The 19,754-nt window shown below is 39.2% G+C and overlaps 1 protein-coding gene across 1 annotated transcript in view; it reads left to right on the top strand.

The window, feature by feature from the left end:
- lmbrd1 (LMBR1 domain containing 1) overlaps positions 1-19,754 on the top strand; it is a 91,223-nt gene that overhangs the window by 32,926 nt on the left and 38,543 nt on the right. Inside the window, exons 7-9 of the mRNA XM_082154489.1 lie at positions 7,653-7,726; positions 13,932-14,057; positions 16,998-17,150. Coding sequence (XP_082010615.1) covers positions 7,653-7,726; positions 13,932-14,057; positions 16,998-17,150 — 353 coding nt within the window. The remainder of the gene's footprint in view (positions 1-7,652; positions 7,727-13,931; positions 14,058-16,997; positions 17,151-19,754) is intronic.

The raw sequence follows: 19,754 nt of genomic DNA, 5'->3' as shown, positions 1-19,754 counted from the left end.
GAAGCCTTCCGGGGCCACAACACCGAAACGACAGGTGCTTTTTAGAGAGCGACGGATGCTGCCGAGCCACGAGTAGAGGTGATGTGTGGGTTTGGCAGCATTGACATTTAGCCTCGTCAATGTCAACAGACCTCATTGTGCTACCTAAATTTGCTGTCTTGGAAAAAAGGAAAGGCCGGCTGCTTTTGACGTGTCAATCAAGGCTTCCATTTGAAGCAGGAGTGGCAGGCACATCTTTGCACCTGCACTTTATATGTGATTCTGTGTGGCCATTTACATTCACCTCTTCTTTTTTTTCCTTTTTTTTTGTGTCTGCTTTCATGCAGGGTTATTATTGAAAATTCGTGGGTTTTTGTTATGGGTTATTATTAACTACAATTCAAACTTAGCTAGTTGCCAAGGCAACATTTCTCATTTTCATTTAATTTAACTAAAATAACTCAAACTAAATGAAAACTAAAAATTATGAAAAAATTATATTGACAAAAAAAAAAAAAAAAAAAAAAATGAAAATGACAAAAACACACAAAATTACTAACGCTTTAATGACAACAGAAAAAATAAAATAAAGACCAAATCAAAACTGTAACAAAAACTACAATAGAATATCAATGATACTAAAACAACTTAACAAAATAACATTGGCGCTGTCACTCTGGTGAGGACGAGGAATCATCCCTTTTCCAAAAAAGTTTTTTAACGTTTTTCTCATTTCCCTTCAAGCTATATTAGTGTCCATTTTTGAGTACTTTTGTGTCAATGTTCTCCAGAGCCTTTCCTTCAATCTTATCATATTCTAAAGGCTCATTTGAAGGTCACATAACAAGTCACATGTCTCTTTTTCCTTCCAGTACAAGTCTTCTTTTTTTTTTCTGTGCCAAGGTTTGTTTTGCTCCAAGAAAGCAAGTGTGAGTTTCCAACATCATGGTGTTCCTTCAGAGATGTTCCCTTGTTTGGTTGGGTCGTGACTTTTACTCCTTGAAGACCCTCAAGCTGGCAGGAATGGCACCACAAAAAAAAAAAAAAAAAACCTAATCCAATAGCCTGGAGGAAGTCTGTGGCTTTTTGAGACAGTGCCTGATTCCTCTGAGGGGGTCTTAGAGCTGTCATTGCCCTTTCCTAGCAGCCCTGGCCTAATGAATAGGAATCAAGCAAAAAAAAGTCTTGGTGGAAGGAACATCAGAAAAAGGCCCCTGTTGAAACAGGCTTGTTTGTCACAATCTGCAGCAGAGCTTGAGGTTGACGGTCTTGGTACCCTGCTCCTCATCCCCACTCCACATGTGAAATTATTAACTAGCTGACCCAATGTGTTAGATAAGCAGGGTTATGATGTCCCTGAGAAGCCTAGGCTGCCGAATGAGAATCTTGCTCCAAGGCAGGACAAGCTGACAAATTCAACCAAGCGTCATCACGAGTCTGCGATTCCGATTCCGCAGATATGTGGCGGTTCAGTTGTCGGTTCCCCTGAATGAAACATATGTAAAATGTAACCTGAATGCAATAGCCAATTCCCCATTAGCAGGTAAGAATCAGGCGAGAGAGCGAGGGAGCGTGCAGAAGGGTAGACAGCTGGAGATCTGATCTTATCACAGACATGGGCTTGGGAAAAGTCTCCTCTTAATTATGCAGCAAAGACCCAAACCCAGTATCCACTCAGACAGCTCTTGTTCTCTGATTTACCTTCCCGCTGAGCCGAATGTGTTTCACGGAGAGTCACATTTCAAATTGGAGCTAGCGCGACGTAGTGTGACGAGAAGGCATCCGGCGTCAGCTACCCTGAATCTAATTTGGATTTGATGACATAATTTGACATACATAGAGCTAGTCTGTAATGATAGCCAGAATAGCAAAAAAAATAAATCCAGTATCTATATTGTAAGGGTGTTTACATATTGCAAGGTGTTAGATCTGTTGTAAGGGTGTGGAAAACAATTGTTTAATTTAATTTAATTTATTTTAATCTTTGAAAATATTCATTAAAAACACATCTCAAAATTAATATCTATTTTTCATACTGAACATTAAAACGATGTAATGCATAAATTAACTTGTAGCATAAAAACAATTATTGATTTTAGTTTTTTACTTTTATTTGTTTATTTATTTAGACTATATTGTATAACATTTTAATATCATTTGTTTATTCTTTATTGGCTGATAACATGAGTATAATTATTGATAACAGTCAGAATTTTAATATTGGTACCAAACATATATTATACAATATTTGGCTTAAATCAATCAAACGATCAGATCAGTTGATCCCTCCTAATTTCATGCTTTTAGCAGTAAATCCGTTTTATGACAGTTGATAAAGATATTTTAAATAATTGGAAAAAAAATTGAAATGTAAGTGCATAAAACAAAAATTGAAACGCTTATAAATTTGTCGTTCCAATATTGTCGTTCAGTCTGGTGTTTTTTTTTCCCTAGACAACACAATATTACTGTGAGGACAACCTATATTTATAGTTCGGATACTGGCTATCAATGTGCATGACGTTAAGCAAAGTTAAGGATAAGAGCTGTAAGTTAAACAACAAGTTGGTTATATAGCAGAGCTGTTTATGAGAAATCTTGAGCACATAAAAAAATAATAAAAACGTACATTTTAAGAAGGTTTACTACTGTTGTGACAAGCATTCTGAGACATATGCAAAATACTCGCGTTCTTGCCGAAATGATTGGCCTTTTCGTTTGTCGTTGTTTACGTAATGCCCCGCCCCCTCAGTGTGTCTGCAAATCAGAAGCGGGGAATGTCAGGGAATTAGATTAAAAATAAATCAAGTGTTTTTTTTTTTATGTGCATCATTGTTTAGCGCATACAGTATTTAGAAATGAACATTATTTTATATTAATTCGAGCTATTGTACAATTATAATTATAATACATTTCATAATGACAGTTAAAAAAAGTCTGATGTTATTGTAATCATGCTATTTTCTTATTCCATATCAGTGATAAATTGTTTGATTCTTTCTGGTTTGTCGTATGTATCAGTAGCTTTATAGAAATGCTGTCTATATCGCAGGACTTTTATAGAGCGGATGTAGGCAGGGCCGCACACACCATTGAGGTCCTCGGTATTTTTTCGAAGTGTATAATGAAGGTTGTGAAATAATTGCCTAATGTTAACTCTACTTTGGTGCTGCTATGATATTGCATATCGCCACGATAAGCTGCTTTAGGGGCCGTTCACATGTTTGCGCTCTCACGTTCGTTATTTTAAATGTAGATGCGCGAAAAGTGCGCCCAAATAGAGAGCGACGCCGTCGTAACGCTCGCTTGTTTTCCCAGGCAAGGTGAAACATTTTTATAAAAAATCAAATCACGGTAGGATTTTGGGCTTATATTCACAGAAAGGTGCGAGCCGAGCGCGACGCTTTACGACACGCTTTCAGTTAACGGTCTTAAAGTGCGAGTCTGGCCTTCGAGATGTAAGTAGCTTAACCAAACCACTGTTGAGGACAAAACTATTAAACGAGTAACAGAAACAATCAGTTTGCAAAGACTGTATCAATCAAAGCTCAGCTTTGGGAGACTGCGAGAAGAAAGAGAATGTGATGGAGATGAGAGAGGAAGGGCAGGGAACGTTACTGCATACTGTGCCCATGAGATAACATTATTACTATGTATTCCTGTTTAACACATATAATGCCATAATAGTTGTATTGTATAAATATTAATACTTGTATATGGTCCTTTGGTGCTGCAATGATATTGCATATCGCCACGATAACAGACTTAATCTGAGCTGCTTTAGGGGCCGTTCACATGTTTGCGCTCTCACGTTCATTATTTTTACACAGAATCAGATCCATTTACCAACTTAACAATGTTTTATTACCTCGTGTTTTGAGAAAAATAACATACTGGAACATACAACCTTTTTTTAATTGATTTTTTTTAGTCGTTTTCTCAATGTAGTCATTTAAAACATAATAATAATAATGGTAGACCTGTAAAAATAAATTCAATAAAACATAGAGAGCGATAATGTAAAATAGTTGTGACAATCATTACTCCAGTAACTTTTTTTTTAGTGTAGGTTTATTTTTTAAGTCAATTTCTTTAGACATAGGCTACCTTAAAGGAGAACTTGGTAACTTTTTTTACTTAATAAAACTGTCTAGAAATCATTTGGATGGTTAAACAACCTGTTCTGGTGATATTGGTGACTTTCCCCGCTCCCCCCAGCGTTCCCAGGCGGAAAACCAACCTTGCAACTTGCGCACTGCCGTCCCGGCAAAGTGAAATTAGAAGTCTCGTGAGAAGCGAGAACTAGAACGAGAACGAGCGCGAAACACAAATTGCTTTACGGCAATTCGACATAAACACACACGCATGTATGATGTATTACCAGATTACTCACCTCGGTAGACATAGCTCCACGCGATACAGTTGGCTTGCTCCGATCAAAACAAACGCACATGAGCAGCGGTAGCGAGGAGGAGGAGGCCGCCGCAAGTGAGTTTTTTACGACTGTGTTGTGAAATATACGCCCCCCCACAGCTGTAGGGGGAGCTCGTGGGGAAAACATGCGACAACAAAAGGGAAAATCAGCGAAGAAGTGACTAGAGTTCGCTAGAGTTACAGAGTTCTCCTTTAACTGAACATTAAGCTGTAAAACACTTAGAAAACAATTGAATAAAACAAGGATGTAAAAAGTAACATATAAAATATATATATATTATGACCAACAAATCTTGTAATTAAAACTTGTAAAACATTTAAAACACTTAAAGCGGCGCTATGCAGTTTTGGCAATTTCTTTGCTGTTTTCTCACTTTTTGCTCGCAGGTTTCTCTATAGAGCTCCCCCTACAGCTTCAGAATAGATATTTGACAACACTGTCGTAAAAACTCATTGGCGACTCTCCCCTCCCATCTTCTCCCTCTGGTCACGTGCATTTGTTTTCAAAGAAGCCGGCGAACGCACGGAGCCGTGTCCACTGAGGCATGTACGATACACAGAAGGCTAATATATAAATGAATGTGTGCAGTGCCGTAAAGCAATTCGTTACATCGCAAGACCTGATATCATGCGATACTTCCTGACGCTGTCCGTCGGCCCAAAGTTGCAAGGGTGGTTTTTCCGCTCAAAGGCGCTGGGGGAAGCGAGACGGCCACCATTCAACCCGAAAAAAGTCATATAACCATTCAAATGACTGCGAAGCTATTCAGTTAAGGTACATTAAGCTGAAAAAACTGCATAGTTCCCCTTTAAATGTGTTTTAATAAAATGTGACAAATTACCTTACATGCGATGAACTCTGTTGCCCTCTTGTGTAAGATTTTTTTATAGCCACCAAATTGACACATATTTACATATTACTCGTAAAAAAAACTAGATTTTGCGAATACATGTTTGCTTCTAAAATAAAATAACTGCTTTAATTTGTCATTGCACTAACGTAAAAAAGTCTGTGAAATATTTATTGTCAGGTGATGAAGAAACTTGATGAAAACTACCTTGCTTTTTCCTCTATGGCCAAGCAAGAGTAGCTACATATTATATATATAGACCTAGCATATTGAGCTCAAAACTTTTTTTCTTTTTTTTTATACACTTCAAATAAGATAAAAATAAATAAAATCTCTCTCAATCAAAGTGGTTTGCTCCACTTTTGTTTGACCATATTTCTATGAATAATTGTTTGGGAGCGGCGCACTTTCTCTTTTGCAGTAATCCAGAATCTAGTGAGTGGGTTAGCTTCAGCAAGCTGCTTTCCATCTCCACGAGGTTATCATAGTAAGCTCATGTTGTGAATACCTCAGCTAAGAGCTCTTTAATATACACTTCTCAGTGGCAGCGGTCTCCTCCGCGTGCATAAGCCCGAGGAGCTCCGTGCATGTCGAGATAAGGGCCTCCACTCTCTCCGAGTGCCGAGGAATCAGGCGCTAGAGCAGCTGTAGAGCCGCCGCAGATAACAAACAATATATTCTCTGTCCAATCCCTTAGAAAGTCTTCCGGGGAAGCGACAGAAAACGCAGGTCCCCCTGCATTGTGAGGAGTTCATAAACAGAGCCGCTTTCCGTACCAAACACGAACGCCATTGTCTCCGGCATCGCGCCTTCGCCACTTAACAAAAGCGGGGACATCACAAAGGGAAACACCTATTCAGATGTAAATGCTCATTTCAGCCATCAGACATCAAAGCGTCTCTCCTTTTTATATTCTTCCGTTTGCTACATTAGGAAGCAGGAGTGTAATCATCTTCATTTCTTCTCGACGGCTTTTGTGTCTTGGGGCTTTTTGTGTACGGAACGTGGTGGGTGGCGCAGCAAACAGTTCTTAGACTTCATGTGGTTCGACAAAATGGAAAGAAGTCATTTCATGAGTGATGTAAAGCAGCTCCTGAGGAAAATAAACAGAGAACAGTAGGTTGCATTCAATTGAGGTAGGCTGCAGGCAGACGGGGGCTTTCTGGGCTCAGGGCTGCCAGGATGCTGTGTTTTGCTCCGCTGGGCCATAGCTCCGAACTAGAGGAAATGGGCAAAATCGCGTGAGTTTGTGAGTGTTCAACTCTCTCGCTCCCTATGACAGGTGGGATCCTAACAGGAAGTGCTGTGGCGGTCACTTCCCATAAATCTGCCTCAGCTGGCTTCAGATCTGACAGCTGGCATCATGCCCTTTCCTCTTTTCATTCATTTTTACTCTCTCGGCTCCATGTTTCGTCCTGTATTTTGAGGACTGGTGATTCACAAAATGTCAAATGTACTTTGTTACAGGTCCATACTAAAAGCAGTCAAGCCATACAGGTGTGCGCCTGATAATTGAAATATCTGAAAGATCTCTGTTTTGTTGTTATTTCATTGAGTTTCCGGTGAGGCTTGTAGGCTAGCCTTTACACGATAAAGCTTTTTTTGTCGTTTACAGCACACATTATATATATATATATATATATATATATATATATATATATATTCAACATGTAACAAAATAAGTTTGAACAACGACAGTCACGGACAAATTGATTTGTGATGATTTTCAAATTAATTCAAGTCGTTTTATTTGACATTTTATTGCTTTTGTATCCTCCCCTCCCAGTTTCATTTTCAATGTTGACTTAAGACTTGACAATTTGACAATTTTGTAAACTTGCAGCCTTACTTTTTTATTTGTTGCATTTCTTGTCATTTGTGTATTTATTCTGTCCTATTACAGATTATTTACTTTTTTATAGCATTTTTTACTTAATTTAATTACATTTATTTAAAGCTTAAGCTATAAATGTATACAATTTAAGTTTAATAAAATAATTAAAATGTTATATCAATATTTTAATTTTAAATTAAGCATGTTCAGTTGCATATTTGGTTTGCAGAATATCAAGAATTTTGAAATTTTACTGGTATTGATATCGACTACTAAAAAAAATTGAATAACTTCACTGAATGTCCTTTATATATTTTCAACATGTCATTGTGACTAATAAAATTTAGAGGGCAAAAACTTAGCTGACCTTTCAGTAACTATGTCAGGGTAAGAGCAGGTTGAGAGAAATGATAGTGAGAGTGGAGAGAAGATGAGGTGCATTGAGAAATTTCCCTGGGGGCAAGAACTGCTCTGAATATCTGGCGTATGACCAAAACTTAACAGAGCTCTACATTTGGCCCATGTCATAAATAAATTTCCCCTCTGTCTTGCAGATGGCCTGGCCGCCCTGTCGTTCTCCATCAGCTCGCTCACCTTGATTGGCATGCTGGCAGTGATCACATACACGGTAAGTGGCCAACAGAGAATTGGTTGAGGTGGGTGGTTACTTGTGCCCCATCGATTTGCATGCGCTTACGAAGAGACTTTCGTAGGAAAGCACTTTTAGACATAAAATGGATGTTTCTGTCCACAATATAAGTGTCGTCACAATTTCATTCTGTTTTTATCTACAGTTTTACAGGTTGAAGTGTTTATTTTCTGTAGCACTTGTGTCACCACACTGGAAAATTGCACACACACACACACACACAAAAAAACACTTTCCCAAAACCTGCTCCATTCATCATAGGTTGAATAAACAGATAATCCCACCTCTGACTCACACCATTGGTTGTACCAATGTTGCAGTGTCAGGTTGATTGGGAAGCTCAAACATACAGCAATCTTTTAACAATGTAATGACAGCTACTAGTAGAAACTGATTATTGCATTTATAGATGTGAAAAGAATACTTCTGCTGAAGAGGTTGTTGATGGTGGACCCCGGATATGTCTTCACATGTAGGTTCCTCGTATGATAGAAAATCCGCCTGTCTTTGATTGTAGTCATCCTGGATGATGAAGCGGCCCCTCAACATTAGAAATGTTTTGTGATTCTTGCGTTTTGGCCTGCAATCGCTCAAAATGACACGCTGTCATTTTTCACCAATGTGTGTGGACGTGTGCCTGAGACGTCAGTGTGATGTATATGCTCTGTTATCTCTCTCCTATTTATATATCTGAGCCTGAAGGCCATTAATAAACGCCCGTATTCTGATTCCTTCAGCATACTGTAGCTGTTCTATTCGGATAAGATAAATTGATTGTACTGTAACACTTGTTAATGTCATCCATTTTTCATCACCAGCATCATGAGTAACCGGGCTATGAGAATCTATGCTTTATCAGGGATTGAAAAAAATGAGGTGGAATATCTTTGAATGTGGCACACAATTAAAAAAAATACATATATTTATATAAATATTTGGTCACACTTCAGATTAGAGTCCAATACTTACTATTAACTATGACTTTTGCCTCAATAACCTCTTAATTACTGCTTATTAATAGTTTGTAAGGTAGTTGTTAAGTATAGGTATTGGGTGGGATTAAGGGATCTAGAATATGGTCATGCAGAATAAGACATTAATATGTGCTTTATTTTATAATCCAACAGTGTACAAAGCAATAGTCGCAAAATGGCAGCAGCTGCGTTTGTATGAAACGAGAGAGCGAGGCCACAATACTGGATGGCATAATTAAATAACTACACAAAATATAGATTTTTGATATTTTATTAGCTTACCATACGCAAAACTTCCACGAGGGAAAAAAATTCCAAGCAAGCATATAGCGACTTAAAGGTATAGCGGAGGATGTTTTACTTCCTGGTGGGTAGTCTAAACTATTGGTCCTCCTAATTGTCAATCATTCTGGTGAATCAATCAAACTTTTCAAAAAGTGGAGAGGGCGGGTCTTATCTAAAATTTGGAAAGATCCTCCGCTATACCTTTAAGTATCCCGGATGATGTTATCTGTTTTCAGCGGTTGTTATCGAGGAAAAACCTACCGCTGGATTCCTCGATTGACCAATCAGAATCAAGCATTCCACAGAGCCGTGTAATAAGTACCAGCCAATAAACAGCCAATATCCTAGGAATATGTATGTTAATAAGCAACTAGTTAATATTCAGAATTGCACCCTAAACTAAAGTGTTACCAGAAATATCTGTATGTAATTCACTATTGAGTTACAAAGTTTTTTTCTCATAATTAGGGCTTTCAAAGTGCTTGTATTAAAAGGTTTGACAATTTTCAGAACGCTCTGAGGATGATAACGTTCCCCTGTCTGACCTCGTGTTGTCAGAATCTTGAGGAGAGGCTTATGGAAAAGGAAAGTCTCCTAGTGCGCTCTTGTTTTTGATCTTCTTTGTTGTGGTACAGAAACTCAGAATCAATCAAAGATTCCTTGTCAAACAGCAGGGTTCACTCGCTCGGGCTGTTCTTATTGCGCTTTCTCTTTCCTATTGTTTCTTTTCTCGGCTCTCCTCCCCTTCTACACCACCCCTCTAGAAAGATGCCGAATCACCCATCCTCCCCAATCCCATCCTCCTCAAGTTTCCAAGGCGATGGGTGATTTATCATACTGGCCTATGTGTTATTATTATGCATGATTAACCTAATGGAATCTAAGTGATGGGCGCCGTATGCAGCAGCAGTGTTGTCCAGAGTGGGCAGGTTAATTTATCACTGCACTTTGAGCCAAGGTGGCCACTTGCTCTTAATTCATATGGCTGGCCGAGATGTAAACTCGTAATGACAACACCACGGCCGGCTGCGCTTCAACTAAACGCTAAAGCAAGCAGTTCAAACCTTCAGCACTTGCTGTTTTTGGCCAACATCACACTTTGCTGAGCTGCTGGGAAATTAATATTCAACCTAAGCACATACAAACAGGAGCCTCAGCTTGTTAATAAGCCTCTGAAGTGCCATATGGTCAGGGCGGGCGAAAGCTAACTTTACCTATCCAATGCTTGGATGGCCAGCTCTTAAAAACAATCATGCTGGGAGTTTTAATCGTGCTCTTTAAGTGCGACAGCATGACGTTCAAAAAGTTTCAGGCTGTTTGGGGGTGAATCGTTTATTCCGAAAAATACAGAAAAACTCCTTCTAAGTAAATGTTGTTTGTTCTTTGAACTGTAGAAAGCGGTGGCTCATATTTTTGTTTTAATCCTCAGAACAGTGAATTCAAGCATTTGGACACTTCTTTTAAACCTTCTGCCTGCGATTTTTCACATCTTTCACATCACTACTATTGTGTGTACAGTCAGTTCTTGACACTTCATTTTAAACTTTTCCCATTCATGATCGCCAGTTACTTCACCTTGAACTCATCATCACCTGATCTGTGTTTATCGTTTGAAAGAGTTCTTCTGTGTGACACCTTTATGAACTCGTAGACGCTTCTTTCTCCTCCTCGAAGATGCCGTTTCAAGAAGCCTTTATCACCCTCAATGTTATGAGGTGCAAAAGTGTGTTTTATGCTTGATCAAGCCCCATTATGCTTAAAACGATTCCTGACCTGCCAAAGTCTAAACCGGTTCCTGTGCTTGAGTGGTTTTAGACATCAAAAACGCCACTTGCATTCTCACTTGAACCCATTTAACATCCTTCATTGGCTAATACAGATGCTTAGGTCTTATATCAAGCTCATTTTGCACTGGTGTGACGTTACAATAAAAATTATTGACCCGCTGACTTTTTAATGTGCATGTAATACTTGCATATGCATATGAGCGTATATCACGGCTCTTTGATCTGTCTGCTTGACCGTGGGCCGTCTCGGTCCCTGTGCTGCGTGACACAGTGGTGATTTAAAAGTCTGGCTGGCGTGCTGACGTTCAGCCCTGGAGGGTTCCTCTCCCTCTTAAATCTGCGGTCCAAAGATGCTGATTCCCAACGAGAGGGTGACCGCATTAATTTCCACTGATTTAATCACAGTGCTGCAAAAATGACTTGCGACTGGCGAGAGAGCCTCTCCCTCCTTCCCACCATCCCGGGTGCATCCGAGGGGCCACTTCAACAACAACATCCCACAATTTTAATTTTCTCAGCTCTCATTTCTCTCCTATCTTCCATACAGAGTTTATTTTTCCATATCTCAGTCCTATCTCAGTTTGTTTGTTGATTGGCTTTCGGGATATGATTATACGTTGACTGCTTATCTTAGTTTCATGTATTGAATTCAATGAAGGAACTTCCATCCATCCATCCATCCAGTAAATCTATAATAAAGTCATAAATAATGACAGTATACCTAATCCATTCTGTTATTGTTTACAATTTCATTACAAATCTTTAAGAAAGTTGACGGTGGACAGCTAACAGTGCTATGGGAGTTGCACACTAAATGTACTATTTTTTAAGTATTTTAGCTGAAACATTGTATTGATCAATCAGTACACAGAACCAGAGCTATAGTATGTGTTTTATAAAACATTTTCGATATTATATTAATTTCGTTTTCACCATGACAAGTGACACAGATGTGTTTCTTCCGCACACAATGTGTTCCACACCTGCCTGAGTGGTGTAAATTGACAGTTTTATATTTTCCAAAGCAACAGCAAATAAAATTAGCCTCTCATTTCCAGCAGTGTAACACGTTTAAATTTAATTTAGAGACTACAAAGGGGACAGAAGAAACACAAAGACACCATCTGGCAGAAGACCATTGGTTGTTGCTTACTGAACTCTCTGTACATCTGTGTGACAGTTTTAGTTAGTCTATGTGTCCTCATTATAGCATTGGACACTGAGGAAGATAGTGTTTTAATACAATAATCCAAGATTGATCTTTTGGTAGTTTAATGGTGCATGCAACTTTAGTGGATGCTCTGATTATAACATTTATTTCATTATTTTTGTGAGCAGATTTTTTCTTGGAGACAGGCATTATTGTCCCTTGACAATAAGAAAACATGAATTGGATGTCAATTTGAATGACTTTAGACACAAAGTTACTGTTAGATTCCTCAAAATTATATAAAAAAAAGTGTCATGGAAATCCTGGATTTTATTATCATAATGCTACATTTATTAATAACAAATAACAAATAATTTTGAATGATTCATTGGAATTTTTTAAAACAATTAGAAAGGTCTTAGAAAAGTCCTCAATTCATTAGTCCAAAAGTGTGGAACCCCTGATAAAGAGTTCAGAGGAGAATAATAGTCTGCTTGGAAAAGATTCACACAATCTTTTTCCCCCCCAATATCTGCAACATTGAAAAGTATAAGGAAAGTCAGAGGAAACTCATAGTTTTGTGGCAGAGCGCACAATTTTCCCATGCAGGCTGTCGAACAAAAGTATCCTTGTATAAGAGGGTGTACGCCTCCACTTTTTCTCTTCTCTTTCTCTCTCCAATCCCCATTTTCATCCCTCTCTCCTCCGATCTCCCAGCTGACAACCGCGATCCCTTCATCTTACATCTCTACACATTTTATCTTACTCTCTCCTTCTCAAACTATCATACTATCTCTCTCTCTCTCTCTCTCTCTCTCTCTCTCTCTCTCTCGTGCCTTAGGTCTTCTTTTCCAATCAGCACAGAACACACCTGTTTTTGTTTGGAGTGTCTCTTTTATTTTTCTCACGCTTGACGGACTGCAGGGGCGAGGAGGGCAGGAAAGAATGGGAAAGAGGAGGCAAAGGAGGAGGAGACGTCTCACCAGGGGATGCAGGACAGATTCCTCTTTTATGAGGAGCGCTTGGTATTCGGGACATGGTCCGGCCTTTAGAGCCCTCGTGATTCATAGCAGGGGGTGTCACGGCCCATGGCGACGGTGTTAGGCGCCCGCGACAACGAGAGCACCAATTTCTCTGCTTTAAAAGCATCTTCGGCAGAGGAGATAAAAAGGTCACCAGTGTTTTAGCCGCTTTCTGAAGATCTAATTGTGCTGCTGACTTTTGTCAGCATTTTGATATGAAAGCTTTTGAAAATGGCAGAACCTCACGAGTGAGAGTGCATGAGGTGTTTTTTTTTTTTTGTCCTCGAGGTGTGTGTGCATGCACAACCTGGTCTCTCTTATTCTCTGCCTGTATTGATTTGCCACTAGGAGAGTATTGAAGAAGGTCTTCATTTTTAATTAAAGTTCACAAAAGCCCATATTGCGAAGACTAACGGGCTTCTGACCCCAGCCTTTCTCTGCTCACTGCATAAGACCTGCGCTTCCTAATGCCGAGAAGGGGGGAAAAAAACTCATCGATGAGTTCAGGGTGTTGAAGTGACCTCTGATTTACAGCTCTCAGAAAGTCCAAGGTTTGATCATATTTCCCTACATGAGCTCCGATATTTCTTCTCTGATGCATTGTGCACATGTACGTGAGCTCCGGCTGAGTGTCGTCACATGGGGGCACTGTTAAGCTGTGCATTGGTGGAAATCAAGCCGTGCATCTCAAAATGGTTGCTGCATCCAAACACACACTCACACTCTTTTCTCTCTCTCATCTCCTCCTCTTCACCCTCATTGCACAGAAAACACATGCATGGATTCAGTGGGCTTCTGAATGACACCATTTAGAAAGCGCTCTTTTATCAAGTGTCATAATGTATGGATTTAGTTTCCTTTCACAGGAGCTATCGGTGGGACTCTTGGTGAAATTGTGATGACACTTTACCCAATGATTGTGAGTGGTGTATTATTGGTCTTTAAAGCTCTTTCTTTCTCCGTCAGGCCTACGGGATGTCCGTCTTGCCGCTGAACCTGATTAAAGGCACGCGCAGCGTCCTGTACGAGCGGCTGGACAACACAGAAGACATGGAGGATGTGGAGCACCAAATAGACAAGCTCAAAGCCAAGGTGTGTGTGTGTGTGTGTGTGTGTGTGTGAACTGAATTCAGATCAGATCATCCTTTATTTAGGATGAGCCGCTGTCCTTCAGGTCAGTGGTTCACAACGGTTGGGTCTTGACCCAAAATTGGTCTGAGGATTGTCAAGAGATGCAAATAAAGAATGCAATTGATCATTATACAGTGCCTTGCGAAGTATTAGTACCCCTTTATTTTATTATCATTTTGTAATGTTGCTGCCTTATGTTAAACTAATTTAAATTACTTTTTCCCCACATCAATCTACACTCCATACACCACAATGACAAAGCAAAAAAACAAAACAGAACAGGTTTGTGACATTTTTGCAAATTTATTAAAATAAAAAAACTACTATAATGTAATGACATTGTATAGTTACACTTGAAATTTAACTCAGGATCATTCCAATTTCACTTGTAGATGTTACTACACTCCGAGTGGAGTTAACTTGTTGCAAAATCAGGCACACACCTCTCAATAAAAGGTCAAGCAAAAACCAAGCCATGGGGTCAAAAGAACTGCCTGTAGAGCTCAGAGACAGGGTTGTGTGAAGAGACAGATCTGGGGAAGACCAAAAAAAAATGGGCATGCTGCATTGAAGGTTCACAGAAGCATATAGCCTCAATAGATTGGAAGAACCAAGACTCTTCCTAGAGCTGGCTTCCTGGCCAAACTGAGCAATCAATGGAGAAGCGCCTTGGGTAGAGTGGTGACCAAAATGCTGATGGTCACTCTAGACGAGCTTCATGATCATAAATGGAGATGGAAACTTCTAGTCGAGCTTCATGATCATAAATGGAGATGGAAACTTACAGAAGGACAAACATCACTGGAGCTTTCACCCTGTTGCCCAACACTGGTTACCCACCGAAGCTAAGCAGTGTTGAGCCTGGTCAGTACCTGGATGGGAAACTTCCTGGGAAAACTAGGTAGCTGTTGGAAGAGGTGTTAGTGAGGCCAGCAGGGGGTGCTGCTCACCCTGTGGTCTGTGTGGGTCCTAATAGTGATTGGGACACTATACTGTCAAAAAGCACCATCCTTAGGATGAGATGTTAAACTTGGGTCCTGACTCTCTGTGGTCATAAAAAATTACATTGGCCACTGTCCATCATCATGGCCTCCTAATCATCCTTATTTATATTCATATATTCTTCACTCTGTCTCCTCTCCACCAGTAAGCTGTTGTGTGGTAGGCTTTCTGGCGCAATATGGACGAAAATCCAGCACTGCTCATCACCTGCGCAATACAATCTGTAAATTGTGATGGTGGCAGCATCATGCTGTGGGGGTGTTTACCAGTGGCAAGGACTGGGGGACTATATAGATAGCCTTAATGAAAACCTAACCCAATCGAACATCTCTGTAGAAACCTGAAAATGGCTGTCCACCTGACAGATCTTGAGACAATTTGAGGTGAAGAATGGCAGAAAATTGCCGAATGCTAATGTGCAAAGCTTGTTGCATCAACAATGTACTTATTTAAATGTTTCTTTTCTAATAAATTTGCAAAGTTGTCACAAATCAGTTTTTTTGCTTTGTCATTATGGTGTATGGAGTGTAGATTGATGTGAAAAAAGTCATATAAAATAGTTTAACATAATGTAGCAATAAAGAACAAAAAAATTAAGGGGTTTAAATACTTTCGGAAGGCATTGCATATACAATTAAGGGACTTTTTTTTTTTACGGTATTAAAAAACCTTACAGACCCTAAACTTTTGAACAGTAGTGTAGTTAGGATTGCAAAATCAATAGGCTTAAAAACTTTTTAAAGGATGGGGAAAACTCTCTACAGTATTCTACAGTATTTTGGTGCATATTCAGCTGTCACTTGGTTGACAAATGACAGCTGAAGACAAATTAGGTAGAGTCCTGCTTGGTCAGATTATTGGACGTCCCTCATCCACATAAACCATAAACTTAACTTCACAAAAAAGAAAAAATGACCCAGGCTACATAAAAGTTCTCTTACAAACAAAACTGTAACAGATTATGGCAGATAATGGTCCTATTATGCTTTTTTAAAGGTTCCTAATTTTGTTTAGAGGTCTCCTACAACAGTTTAACATGCATCCAAGGTCAAAAAACACTTTAATTTTCTCATAATATACAATTCACATCACCTAATTTCTCAATCTAAAAACGGTCTGTTCGATGATTCAGTCTCTCAAAACCCCTCCTTTCCGAGAGCCTCCTCTGCTCTGATTGGTCGACCGCTTACAGCACGTGTTAGAAACGAAGTGCCCATTACCATCTGAATTTCAACTTCGGAGGCTTCCTCAGCACTTGATACACAGTGACACGAACAGATGGCATCAACTTGTCCATACCAATTCCAGCAAGAGTCCTCATCCTTTTGAAGTGCATGCAAAGTGGATTTGCAGGGCTGAAAATGTCGACAACACAAACCAAATTCTTTCAGGCCTCTGCTATAACTACAGAGTTCGAGGGCGGGTCACAGTAGACGTTGTTCGAGGGCAGCCAGTAAAGAGCACAGGCTGCATTATGCAAATGTATTACATTGTTACGTAGGTTTGCAACATGAAGTGAGACTGAAATTATTGCCTTCTCATTTCGGCAGTTCAGAATCGATTCTTTCTTTTAGGAGACAATAACTTTATTTGTCGTGCACTTTGATCTTTAAGACCTTTGCAGACCTTTCACATTCACAAATAGCTATATTACACACAGCATGAAAGGTAATATTTGAAAAAGCATAATAGGGGCACTTCAATTACATCATCAAATGCATGAATGCAAAAATGGATAAACAATGGTTAGTACCAATTTCAGCTTTCTATGATCGTCTATTGTCTGCCTAGAAAAGCAAACCATCAAAATTCAAGAGACACTCTCACTTTAAAAACAATATAATCTAGTGTAAAAAATTTACTTTTATGCAATAAGCTATTTTGTACTTTTCTCTCCAGTGTGCCGATGGGCGCCCTCTCTCTATGAGAGACCGGAGGAACCTTGAGGATCTTGAAGCCAAACTACAGATGCTTCATCGGCGGGGCCGTCACCTGGAGATTGCAGAGAGGAACTGCTGCAATAAAGTGGGCTCTGCTCTCCGCCCCATGAAGGTTGGTTGAGTTTTGCCTCAGAATCACTTCATTGATGTTCCAAAATTGCACAAAACTGTTTTAAGGGTGAGTGAAAGACTAAAATGTGACAAAAACTTCAATAAATTAAATGCTGATAACTGGAACAATGATTTTCAGGGCAGCTATTTTTTAATTTAGAAAAAATTATAAAACTCATATTTTGGTTCAAACAGTAAATACTTCAAATCGTAAACAGCTGTCTTCCCACACACTGATATATCCAGAGGTGACAGTTCTCTCTGATGGAGTAAGAGTGGCATTAGTAAGAGATTCTAGAGAGTCAAAGTGACTCTTTGTGAACTGCAATCTTCACCCTGTTGCACCTCATTTATCTGAAATCATTCAAATAGGTTGCATTTTCTCAAAAGTGTTCAAAGTCATGAAATCAAAATTGACCCTGTTTTCTTCCATAATACGTTTTCCTGGCTTTCATCAGAATGTTTTTTTCTGCATCTGAAACAACTTTTCTTTCCTTCTGATGTCAGTGTGGGGCAAATAGCTGAACATTTGCAGTTTGGTAATGCAGTGAAAATGAATGAAGGTTACTTCAATAATTGTAAATAATGATACATTTAGATTCTGCCTGCAAACACTCATTCAGGTCTGCTTGAATTTCCTGTTTCACCTATGAATCCCCTTTATGGAAGTAAAATGGCTTACTGTTCCATGTTCACTTTAAAAGATTTTGCGATTAAAAGTTTTCATGCTATTAACTATCATACATTTTTTAGAGCAGTTGCGTAAAGTGTTATTTACTTGGAAAATGTTTATATAAGCATTGATTTAAATATAATGTATAACAATTACTTACCCTCTATATTCTCTTTTTTCCCTTTTGATTTTTTTTCAAGCATTTTCGTCATCTTGTCACTAATTAATTTTTCAATTATTGTCACTATCCTATCTTGGGTCTATCAACTCTACTCTATGAAGGGGGAGGTGTGAAGGAAATTAATTTTCATGGTGACTTTGATGTAACGCGTACATTATGACTTCATTTGAATGCCAACACGTATTCCTAAGAGAATCAAGAAATCCTTTGGTTTTTATCACCTTGGCACAGGTTCGCCAGACTGAACAACCACTTTGCTAGATGCGTTATTTCACTTATTGCTCTGTTTTTGTCCAGCTAATGAAGCCACATTCTGTAGATTGAATATATAATATTTATTTTTGTGCTTACTGGGATTCGAACATATGACCTTGTTGTTGTTGTTAAACCATACGTTAACATGCTCAGATAATATTTAAAGAATATCTTGGCTGTTCTTTTCAATAACATAAATGAGGACTGAGGCTATCAAGCTTCAAAATAACAAAATATGGGTAGTGAAATGATGACAGATTTTAATTTTAGATGAACTGTCCTTTTTAATATACCTCTAGTCCTGCACAAAATAGCTGTGTTTGCCACAAACCTCTCTGTAGTACTCCTGCATTCCTCTAGTCTATCTTTAAAATGTTTGCCGTCTTCTATTCATTTGCTGGTTTTCAAATTCTTTGCATCGTTTCTTCTCCCAGCATGCTGTGCACCAGAGGGGTTCCTTGTTTCCATCTTTAGTGGCCCACTAGCAGCAGACATGAGCATGACACTATAATGATAGACTCCAGACTCTATTTATACCTAAACTAGGCTTGAGATTTACTAATTTCCCCACTAGAGCTTCAGGGGAAACGCATACTGAGAGAAATCTGTCTGCCAAACTGCTCTCTCCGTCACTCACTGCGCCTCGTTTACACCGTCACGTAGTTGAGAGCGCTGCGCTCGTTTTAGTTTAGCATTTGTTGCTCGCAGTCTTTGGTTTACAGTTAAATTTAATGATTGAATCCAAAGGTTTTCAAAGCACTCAGATATGTTCGAGGTCAACATCTCCTCTTCATATCCTCCAAGGGCCTGCAGAGAAGTCTCACATGTACTTGTAGTTGTCGTTAACACAGCGTGTACTGATATTCAACACGTTTCTTGTCACAGTACGCCTTCCTGCGAGAGCCAATGACATCGCGTAATGGAGTCAAGCGGTTGTAGATTTTGATTTTAGATAAATTCAGCTGTCAGCACAGACTAATAGATCGCACACACACACGTGCGCATACACCAACACATGAACGCACACTTCTATTACCCTCTAATGTGGACCCGGCAGATGTGATTGATTCCATTAAGAGAGCAGGTTAATTGACCTAAATTCTGCATCAGATTGATTGATTAACTTTGATTGATTTTAATGATTGTGTTTACCGTTTCATCTTCAGTGGAAATTGGTTCGGAAAATTGAAAGTGGTGTGTTGGAGGTGCTTGGGTATTTTAATGAGCCCAGAGAGGAGGAAACACAACACTTGCCATGCAAATTGCATGTATTTCCTCCCTTTGCGATAACTAATAAACACATTGAATCTGTATTGCATACTTTACGTATAGTCGTCATGGCGGTTCACTTGTAACCATAGAGCTGTAGTAGATGTACACGCTTTTTCACACGTCAAGAGGTTCGCACATTAGAACCCAGCAGACCACAGTTTGATGGCAGTGGCAGGTGGTCATGAGCCCAATTATAAAATAAAATAAACCTGTTTGTGAAGCCT

Source organism: Leuciscus leuciscus, assembly GCF_965113295.1.
Source record: "Leuciscus leuciscus genome assembly, chromosome: 22".
NCBI lineage: Eukaryota > Metazoa > Chordata > Actinopteri > Cypriniformes > Leuciscidae > Leuciscus > Leuciscus leuciscus.
This window is presented reverse-complemented; position numbering and strand designations above follow the sequence as displayed.